Here is a 10,724-nt window from a genome sequence, read left to right on the forward strand (position 1 = left end):
CTTAGGCTTTTCAGAAGTAGCCTTTTCAATCTTAGCCTTTTCAAACATAACCTTTTCAGATGTAGATTTTTCAGAAGTAGTCTTTTCATATGTAGGCTTTTCATAAATAGCCTTTCCAAAAATAGCCTTTCAGTTGAAATGACCACACCTTACTGTAGAATCAACTAATTTCCAGGGCTAATTTTCATGGACTTAGTCCATACACCAGCATGAATCCGTTGTATAAATAGATGATCTCCTGCCCACATATACAACCAAACCAGTAGCCTCAACCTCTACAACTCTGACGAAAATGGTGTTTGATCCTTTCCCTAAGAAGTACACGTCGAATACTACCCTGATGGGGTCGAAGTGCCCATGTGCTAGTGTGGAAACATTTGTAGGGTGATGAAGTCCTCCAAGTTCTCCTACACCTACAGAATGAGGTTCTTCATGTGCTGCAACTACGAGTACGATACACCCCAATAAAGCACCATTGTTGTCTCCCACCGTCAGGTAATAACTTCTTGCCAAACTATTCCAAAAACAACTAAGATTTAACACTTACTAAGATTTACCACTTAATATCGTTATAACTATATGACTTCTTACAATGTTCCTCCTTCACACTAAGCACTGCGTCGCTTGGAGACACTTCCATGAGATGGAAGCCGACGAGAGGAGAGAGGCTACGTGCAATCATATTGAGGAGGAGTAGCAGAAGATGAGGGAGGAGCATAACTACATGATGGCGGAGGCCCGTGAGGCGGAGAGGGAGAGGAAGCGTGAGAGGGCATATCGGGCACGTGACATAGGATCCGAAGCGACAAGGAAGGGAAATTACCCACGTTGCACGCAGTAGACCAGATGTTCTAATCATGTTATTTATATTCACTAAGGTATGTTAGGTTTAGACGCGGTACTTATTTACGTTATAATGATCGTGTACCGTACATATCAATGCCCGTGTATGTCGCAGTTTCCATTAAAATTACCGTGTTCAACTATATGTTTCCGTCAAATCCAAGTATCCAAAATAGCGTACAAACATCTAATGGCACTGGACGATTCGATAACAAAAAAATTGCGGCGCACAAACACCAATTCTACCGCAAATTAAATTAATTCGACCAAATCAAGGTGTCGCGCGTTCACCGTGCAACAACAAGGTCTCATCCGGTGAACATGCGACATGTGTCACTCACCATATTTTTTATTCCCTGATAGCTAAGGCCCACAAGGTGTTGCCTATTCATCGGGCGAGATCTTGCTCTCGCCCGATGAACAGGTGACGGTACCTATTATTATAATTTTTTTAAAATGGCCATGTAATTGTGTGTGTGTGTGTGTATATATATATATATATATATATATATATATATATTCCACAAGTGTTCATTTAAGGGCTCTTCTTCTTTTAACAAATGAAAGAATAGAGGAATTATAGGGAATTGTATCCTATGAAAAATCTGGTACATGTCCTTTGGAGCCAAGAAATTATGCTCTAAAATTCAGTAACATCCTAACCTTATGCCATATGGCAAAACTACTTTAACTGGATTATCTCTGTCTCTCTCTCCCATGGAGGATCATTCCTATTTTTTTCTTTCCTCCGGAATCCTCTAAGAAATTGTTGCGATTATTATATTTCTACGTTAGATTCCATTCCAATAACAAAGTCCTCCGAGATTCAAAAATCAGATTAAACACGGGCCTGTACTTTTGCATTTGCGTCATCCTTGTAATTAAAAAATCCAATTAGATTTCAGAGATCAATAACTTAGTTAAACACTGTTTGGGTACCAAGAACAAATTTTGTGTTTTAACCAGACGTGGCTTGTCTCTGAACTCGGGGCCCACTGCACAGTGCAAAAAGTCAGCGGCAGGAGAATTTTCACTTTCCTTGGAATGGCAGGCACCTCGGCGTGTACCCTCCCTCTGCTCTGACTGACTGACGCCTCGCACCCATCGACGACCCACCAGCTCCTCCCCCCTCTTCCTGCCCCCACCTCGCCGCCGTCTCCCCTTCTATCTCTTGGTGGCCATTGCGGCCGCGCGGACTGGTCCACTCTTGGGCGCCCGTCCATTTGGCGTTTGACCGCTGCGGCGCGCAAGAAGCAGAGGGGGTGCGGAGCGTCGTGAAGGGGAGAGATCAGTCCCCACGAGCTTTCTTGGATCGATTGATTTCTGGTACTGCTGAGGCTTGCGGCAGCCATGTCCTTGGAGCTTATCCTGTGGCTCTTCTCCTTCGCCTCCGTCATGGTTCTCGTCGGTCTCACCGCATACCAGGCAAGCCCTCCTCCTTCTACCTCAAAGGCTCACACTTACACAGCGAATCCGATCCAAATCTTGCGTGGAACTGCCATATTACTGGTCAATTTCGGGCTACGGCTGTCGGGATTTTGTGGGGATTTGACAGAATTAGTTGCGGAGTTTGGTCGACGGTGCCGTTCTTTAGAGGATGGGGAACTGGGGACTACTGAACTGCGAGCTAGATTTTATTTTCTTAGAAAAAAAAAACGCTTTTAGTGTTGTGATTTGGTGACATTCTGCGAAAATTGCAAAATGAAATCATCTTGGTACAAAAAGGCCCAATATGTTTGGTTAGGATAAATCCAGAGTTATATTTCTTGGGTTTGACAGCACAATTTATTGTCATGTGCTTTGATACGGTAAATTACAGACTCGGTAACTTGACAAACACATGCTGCTACTGCACTATTTAAAGCGTTTTACTGTTCTGTTTGGCATGTTAGCGCCAGCTGCTAGTACTTAGTGGATGTGATCATATATGCCATGAGCGTATTCCTTTAGTTGGTGCGAAACCAGACTGGTTGCCAGCGGCACTTGCATTATTGTACCATTAGTGTCTCAATATCGAATTCAACATAATTGATCAGCGATACTTTAGGCTCAAGACATCGATATATAAATGACTAATGTGCTCGATTGATCATAATGTGTTGCTGCCATGATTATCAGGCTTTATGCATTGAACCATCCAACACTCTTTGAATTCCCAGATTCTCATAATTATAGGTTTATTACCATTCTAAATGTTGATCGTAACTTATGCACAGGTTAAAATCTTTGCAAGTAAAATTTAGTCATTTATGCATCAATCTTCATAGCTTCTTGTTAGAGTGTCCACTCTTTTTTATTTATTCCACTGATTTTGTCTTCCTACTTTTGTATCAGCTTATCTGTTTGTCTGATTTGGAGTTTGACTATATCAACCCATATGATTCGTCATCTCGCATCAATGCAGTGGTCATTATAGAATACTCACTCCAAGGGGCCTTGTGTGCTTCTTTCCTCTTGACACTGCATTGGTTCCCGTTTCTAGTCATGGCACCTGTAACATACTACCATGTGAAACTGTACGTCGTACTTGCTTTTAGTCTTCAAGTTTGTTCTTCAAAATATTCATATTATTCATTATTGGGTACTATGCTGATATATTTATTTGAATGGATAATTTGAAATGATTTAGAAGCCTCCAGTTAACAGCTAGAATATCAATTAAAGATGATGATTTGTACTTCTAGGCTGAGAATTTGTACCTTTCCACTTGCTCTGGGTCATTCATATTTTCTGGTTCTTCAGCACTTTCTATACAGAAAATGTCGGTATTGGTGTTAGTAAAAGAATTTACTGCACTTGTTCTAATAAATTCTTGCCTTTTATGGGCATCACTTCTAACAATTTAACAAGACAAGACATTATGCAGGGCTTTTAAGTAAATAATGCATATAAGGGAATGAACATGAAGCACTAAAAGGAATCTTAAAAAGTATTGAAGTCACAGAACACATCTTTTGCATATTAGCAGACACAGTGGGCCCAACCAGCTTGCCTTCTTAGTCCATCACCATGATGGCTTGACTAACTGGTTCTAGGTCATCCAGTTCTCATTCTGTTATAGTGGAAGTAGGAACAAGAATATCTTGGTTCTCATCTCTATCTTTCACAGTCACTTTCGAGTTCTCTTTTCTTTGTTTAGGCTTTGGATATAGGATAATGCCCCCTTGGCATTGGAACTAGTTCGGATTTATAACCGAGTGAACTTATTTTTACGGCATGTCCTAGATGCTTTGTTAATTAATCTAGGTATAATCAATTATATATTTCTGAAATGATTTTTTCTTCAGCTAGGAGCAATTAGTTTGTTTAATAAGTTTTTGTAAGAAAAACAAAATAGATGTTTGGATATTGCCTTTTAACATCAGAGTTGCCTATGAAAAGAAAAAAAAAAACCTGTATTAAGTTCATGTTACTTATTGCTTGTGCCTTCCTGTTATGTGTTATATTGTGATAGTTAAAGGAAACCACTTTATTTTATTTTTAATCAGGTATATGGCTAGGAAACATCTTGTAGATGTTACTGAAATTTTTCGACAACTAAATGGAGAGAAGAAGTACAGGATGATCAAGCTTGCCTTCTACTTCTGCCTATTTATTATAACTATTTACAGGTTTGACTTTAGAATGTTTTTTTCACTAATATATTCTAGCGTTGGAAGATAATATATATTCATTTGTTAGTGCTATTTTCACCTCCCACTTAGTCAAAATCATCTTAGGACATTATCAGACCCTTACAAGTGGTTATATCTTATTATTGTCTGTTCCATATTATAGGACAGAAGTTTCTTCCTTTGTAATATTTTTACATAAGTTTGCTGATTTTCCTCACTGAAATTGTGATGGGCACTAATTCATTGGAGGGATCTGTGGGGAATTTTTTGTTTGGTGGGGGGGGGGGGGGGGAGGCGCACAGCAGGGTGGTGGCGGTCAGCAGAACAGCGTCAGTTGGCTGGACGTTGGGAACGTCGACTTGACCCCTAAGAAATCTAATACATTGGATCCTATCTTTACAATCTGGAAGACTCTGGAAAATAAGTATCTATTCTGATAATAACTTAACAGGCAAAGAAGGCGCATTACGCTGCGTGGGCCTGGCACTACAGTACTATGGGGTACTGTTTTCGCTCGTGAACAGTGCCTGCCCTCCTCCTAGGCCCTGATGGGCCGGGTTGGATCCCGGTCAATGACAAAATATTCTGAAATTTAAACTCCTGTTGGTGGCATGAAGGGATGAGAAATGAATCAGAAAATCAATTATGTTGTCTTTACACCATGTTATCAAACATGCAAGTCATCATGAGGAATAGTACAAAAATATACACCCTCCGTTGAAGAATGCAGGGCGTATTTTATTTTGAAAAAGTCAAACTTTATATATTTTGACCAACAATTAATCAAATTATAAGTATGTTTAGTGTATAAAAACTATACAACTAGATTCATATTTCAAACACAATTGATTTTGTGGCTATAAACCATATATTTTGTGAGAACAATGGTCAAATTCTAACTTTGAAGACCGAGCGAAAACAAAATACATCTTGTATTCTTCATCAGAGGGAGTATTTAATATTATAGATGTCATCCACATGGTAGTGGCAGATTGATGACTTATTTCAGATTTTGGCCAAGTATGTAATTCACTGCCAGTTTAATGCTAAGTACTTTGCTATGTTGCATTATCCAACTGTTCACATATTTGATTAATTTTTACAGGCTTGTTATGACAGCTGTGACATTGTTTATCGATGAGGATACAAATCTGGTAGAAACTCGGACTATCTAGACTTTGCCACCAACTTGCCACGGCTGGTCAGGTATTTCACTATCAATTTTTGTCACTGGCTGATAGGAATGTTTATGTTGTGATGAATTAAACTAGTTGAGTTGCAGACTTGCAATCTTTGAACAGCAGGCCCAGGAAGAACACTCACGGGAGGAATCAGAGAGACCAGAATCGAGTGCATTGCCCCAGATTTATTAGATCAATTCGTGCCCTAGCTGGAGGAGCTAGTCTGTTGTCTCAGTATTCGGTTTTTTTTTTCCATCAAAAAGAACAGGCAATTCTGATGTACTATGAATTTTCAGTAGTTTGGGTATGTCAAGACCATTTATGTAAATTGGCCGGCAATGATTCATCACCACAGGTGATCGCATGTTTGGGAGACAATTGCGCACTTATTTGTACTTGTATCAATGTGCTGTTGTTGTATTCATTTCAGCTCTGCTTTTTCTGTACGGGTGACTGAGAATGTAGTGTTCATTTACCAAATTTGTCCGCCCCGGACCTTGATATCAAGATGAATTGAAGACTATCTAAATGAAAAAGGGTGAACGGTTTTGATAGTTAGCGGGTGCAGGTCAAATTGTTTCGGAGTTGATGATCCGAAAACAAAATGATGTCATGTATGTGATTTTGGGGGCTAACATAGCATCCAAAGTGGTCGGAGTTCATGGATTGAAAACGTCATTACTGTATCTTTCTTCACCGCAAACTTCCCCTTTTTAGCCAAAAACAGAGAATCGATCAATATCCCACTGTATGCATACCTCTTTGTTTTGGAGGGAAGGAAAATGCATTCAACACCAAATTGAAAGAAAGGAAGTGGTGGATACTCCACAAAAATCCAAATATCAGAAAGTCCAAATGCTTCCAACACATACGTGAGTTATTATATAGGGAAAAATGCAAAACCCCCTAAAAGTCACTTGGATTTTGACTTTCTCCCTAGAAGTTGTTTTGTTGCAAAAAACCTCTCAAAAGTTTGATTTTATTGCAAAAAACCCCCAAAATTTTAAAAAAAAATCATATTTTTTTTTAAAAAAACTAGAGACAATTTTAATACCTTCTGTGAAATTTTTTTTCAAAAATATTTGCATCATATTTCATGGAGATGAAGTTTATAAAAAAAGAAAAATGTCCATCTCATTATTGAATTTTTGGGGGTGTTTTTTGTGATTTTTAAAAACAAAATTGTGATTTTTTTTAAAAAATTGAATTTTTAGGGGTGTTTTTCAACAAAATCAAACCTTTGGGGGTTTTTTGCAACAAAACAACTTTTAGGGGGAAAGTTAAAATCTAAGTGACTTTTCGGGGGGGGGGGGGGTTTGTATTTTTCCCATTTTTATGTGAATTTCAATTGACATTGATTATAACACGTGCTTTCTTTGAACAAATAGATTGAGTGGCAGTAGATTATCAAACTAGCTTCAAGATAAGAGGGTGAGTGCTTAAGTTCGCAACACATTGAAAGACTAACTAATGCCATCACCAAACAGATAATAGGAAGAAAAAAATTAAGTTTTTGTGTACGAGAACTGAACTTGTTTTCGACACTGCCACAAACAGGTTGAATGCATGATTACAAAAATTTACAAAGAAGTCAATACATCTCTGCACAAAGTCCCGAGTTCAGCGTTGAGTGACTGAACATGAGATATTAAGCAACAATTCCATTAGGGATATACCAAGCAAGCACCCATTCGAGAGCAACAAAAATTTCATGACAAACTCTATACCGCATATACTACATATGGTTGCTGATTCCTACTTTGAAATCTTGGAGATGACAGACTCAAAAGCCCCCACCAGGGCCTTCACCCTGCTTTTTCTCGTCTTCACGAGCTTGCTCGCCGTCTCCTCAATCAGGTTGTTGTACAGCCTCTGGCTCCTCTTCTTTTCCAGTGTCTTCTGATGCCTTAGCGCCACTGCTGGCACGACAAAACCGGTGCTCGCGCCACCGGAACCGCCGACCCCTCGCCTCCGAAGGCTCCTGATCCTGAGCTGAATGCCTCTGCCAGTGCTGCCGTGATCCTCACCGGTCACTGCCCCCCTTCTGGACTTGAGCCTTGCGGGCTTCTCCTCTTCGGATGGCAGGATTGGTCCTTTGCTGCTCTTGGAGCGCAGCTTGAAGGTGGCGGAATTCTTGCTCGCTTGTCGGGCGAACGGGAACCGCACGGATCGGCTGCTGATGCTCATGCTCTTCACCCTTCGGTGCGCTGGAATGGGCCTGCTTGATTCAGCAGCAGCAGCAGCATACTCTTCTTGATCAAGAGAGTAGGTGGTTCTTTCTTCTTTCACATCGGTAGCTTCGCGAGCCATTTCCTTTTCGAGATCGCGCAAAAGGCTTGCGCGGCTTTGTATCAGAGAAGGAGAAAGAGTTCGATACCCATGAAGAATTTCTTGATCAACAGCCTTCTTCTCGACGAGCAATGCTGTAGGCTTCTTCCCTTTTGGAGGCTTTACGCTCTTAGTGTCAGTGCTCGTGTTCTTGCGAGGAGGTGAAGCTGCTCTGTTGGCGCCATGAGGCTCCGTCGAGACCTTCACCTGTTCAGTGATCTTGGCCCTGTCATATGACTTCTTCCCCTTCATCGCATCCTTCTTCTTGACATCGCTCGAACCCGTGATTTGGGCCAAGGTTTGATGAGGCTGTGGAGATGATCCATGAGCTGGAGCAGTATCATAGGCCACAATATCCTTCCACTCCACACTCTCAACTTCCTTCTGCTTGCGGAAGGCCGCCTTTTCGGCCTTCTCAGCTCTGCTGGAATCGCCGACACGTCTCCGGAACACCGACCGCACCTTGACCAGAATCTTGTTCTGGTTGTCTGGAACCGGTGGCTGCTTCCGAGGTCTCGGTTGGGCCTTGTGTGCCTCTTTCTCTTCAAATGTGTGTGTGCCGCCGTACTTGCAGACATGGTGGCAGGAGCCGGTTGATGGCCTGAGGTAGTTGGGGACGGCCTTGGCGTCGCCGCTGCTGCGATGAGGAGCCGTGCTGGCTCCAATCGATTTGGCACCTTTGTTGGGGATGGCCATTTGTACCTCCATCAGGGACCAGGTCAAGTTGTTGATTCCGTCAAGCCGGGTGGTATTGAAAACTTCAGAAGAGTGTAAATCTGCAGAGAGAAAATATTTCATGCTATCGAACTCCAATTCGCCATAACTTGCAGAGTACTAGTTGCTAGGAAAGAAACTAATATGCAGAACCATAACTGATGAGTTCTTGGAAAAAGAAATAATCGGTAAAAAGGACATGCTATTCGATCTGACAGCGAAGAATCGTTTCAAGCATGAACATGGTAGAGCAGCAAATTGCCAGCTAAAATAACTAAACCTGCACCAAACAGAAACTCAATCCCGATAGTGATCAGGCCTTCACGACACAGAAAAACAAGAGCATCTGACTGGCTGACACCGAATTTTTCATGCTTAATTTCTGCCGATCAACCAATTATACAGGCACAACCCACGAACGCGGCTGCGCTGCGACACGGAAACAACCTAGAATCAAGCAATAGAACAGAGCAGAGCTGCAGATGGATAGTAAGAACTCACCGGCACCCCTGCCGCTTTGCTTCACTCAGCGCGCGCCATCCTGGACGGCCGGAGCAAACCGAAGCCGAGTTTCACCAAGAAACTAGAGCTGGCTATCTAGCTACCTTCTTCCTGGCTGCTTCCTGCTGATCTCCGGCTGGACTGGTCTCGCCTATATACTTCATGCGATGCTGGCGGTAGGAGCTGGAGAGGAATCAATGGGCTTGCACCACGGGGTAGGAGGCGGTGATCAGGTCAAGAAAGGAGAACGGCGGTAGCTGCAGCATTCGTTCTTTGTTTAATGGCGAGTTGTGGAAGGGTTGATGAAGCTCTGACCGAGACTGTTGGTGGGAGGCGGCGGTCAAACATGGCGGAGAATGATTTGAAGAGGGCGGGCGTTTGTTGGTTGGTTGAGAACGGGGTGTGGACCGTGTGGTAGGTGGTTCGCGCCATTCCATCGCTGACAGCAGGGGCCCACTCGCAGGCTCAGAGGCACTCATGGTACGGGGGCCCAGATACTGTGAGAAATTAGTTGGTCGTTACAGATTAGACCATTAGTCCCTGTTTCAGACGCGAGAACCTTTTTCAGATTCCTGGGCGGATTGATTGTTTCCTTCCTGCGAAATTATCTTCTTGATAGGCTCTCAAATTGCTTATGAAATTTAAATTTGTTTGTTCGTAGCATCGGGGATCCGCGGAGACTTTTGCAATAAGCAAGATGGATCTAAGGGGTTGAACTGCTAAAACTCTATTGAAGATTAGAGGTAAAAGAGGAAGAAGAAGAAAAAGACAAACTGAAACTCCATTGAAACTCGGGGATCCGTGGAGACTTTTGCAATAAGCAGGTGGATTTAAGGGGTTTTATTGGCTGAAACTCCATTGAAGATTAGAGGTAAAAGAGGAAGGAGAAGAAAAAGACAAACTGAAAATAGAGATGGAAGGAAAAATCTCTATCCAGGGGTCTGCATTCGTCACTGGCAATAAAAAAGTTCATTGCAAGAACCTGTACTGAGGGGATTAATGTTTTTTTCTTTCGTGAGAAAGGATTAGTGGATTTGCCGACAAACATTATCTTATCATAATAATACAAACGGGGATGGACCTCCTTGTGTCCTCGATGTCCTCGTTCTACTTTAGCCATCACTCTCGTGGTGAGCCCTACAGATTTCATATGGATCACAGTTTGCTGTGCTAGAGATTTTTTTTAGGTGGTTTTATGTATTAGAATCGATCTGGCCACTTGGTCAGCGGTTCGTGTCATGACTTTCTTGCCTTGAAGTTGTCATGACTCTCTATGCTTTGCAGTCTCTATTTACATGGCATCAGCGCAATCTGCAGTTTGTTCTGAGTCTCCGTCTTTTGAGTGGACTAATGAGATCAACGATTGTTAACTTGCAACACTTTCTGGTGAAAAATCGTTTTGTACCATCACTAGTTTCGGAATGTACCACTTACAGAATCTGAGTCCCTTAATAAATACAGTACCATCCAAAGATGCAACCGTTTCGAAATTTGCATTCCGTTAACTGTGCCCCTTTTCAACGATAAGTAGGACTAAATTGCC

The 10,724-nt window shown here is 42.0% G+C and overlaps 2 protein-coding genes across 3 annotated transcripts; one reads left to right on the forward strand and one right to left on the reverse strand.

Moving 5' to 3' along the window:
• Positions 1-1,910: 1,910 nt before the first annotated feature.
• On the forward strand, positions 1,911-6,067 carry LOC133905169 (protein cornichon homolog 2). Of its 2 annotated transcripts, none has more exons than XM_062346896.1 (5): positions 1,911-2,268; positions 3,178-3,359; positions 4,332-4,454; positions 5,563-5,663; positions 5,759-6,067. In XM_062346896.1, exons 1-4 carry the CDS (start codon positions 2,194-2,196, stop codon positions 5,630-5,632), a joined length of 450 nt encoding a protein of 149 aa, XP_062202880.1. In that variant the 5' UTR covers positions 1,911-2,193; the 3' UTR covers positions 5,633-5,663; positions 5,759-6,067. The 2 variants fall into 2 exon arrangements, with proteins under 2 accessions (XP_062202880.1, XP_062202878.1); XM_062346894.1 differs by having other exon boundaries at positions 1,912-2,268; positions 5,740-6,067.
• A 1,059-nt stretch (positions 6,068-7,126) lies between these two features.
• Positions 7,127-9,526, reverse strand: LOC133905438 (uncharacterized). The gene is made up of 2 exons (XM_062347213.1): positions 9,182-9,526; positions 7,127-8,742 (listed from the first exon to the last, which is right to left on the reverse strand). Exon 2 carries the CDS (start codon positions 8,672-8,674, stop codon positions 7,394-7,396), a length of 1,281 nt encoding a protein of 426 aa, XP_062203197.1. The 5' UTR covers positions 8,675-8,742; positions 9,182-9,526; the 3' UTR covers positions 7,127-7,393.
• Positions 9,527-10,724: the final 1,198 nt, after the last annotated feature.

The sequence above is a fragment of the Phragmites australis genome, chromosome 22 (genome assembly GCF_958298935.1).
Source record: "Phragmites australis chromosome 22, lpPhrAust1.1, whole genome shotgun sequence".
NCBI classification, from domain to species: domain Eukaryota; kingdom Viridiplantae; phylum Streptophyta; class Magnoliopsida; order Poales; family Poaceae; genus Phragmites; species Phragmites australis.

What these genes read in the sequence shown, in the direction of transcription:
- LOC133905169 (XM_062346896.1), top strand. Translation starts at nt 2,194, where the DNA reads ATGTCCTTGGAGCTTATCCTGTGGCTCTTCTCCTTCGCCTCCGTCATG. An exon ending in TCGGTCTCACCGCATACCAG is followed by an intron (nt 2,269 to 3,177) that starts GCAAGCCCTCCT and finishes CTTTTGTATCAG; the next exon opens with CTTATCTGTTTGTCTGATTT. An exon ending in TTTATTATAACTATTTACAG is followed by an intron (nt 4,455 to 5,562) that starts GTTTGACTTTAG and finishes TAATTTTTACAG; the next exon opens with GCTTGTTATGACAGCTGTGA.
- LOC133905438 (XM_062347213.1), bottom strand. Translation starts at nt 8,674, where the DNA reads ATGGAGGTACAAATGGCCATCCCCAACAAAGGTGCCAAATCGATTGGA.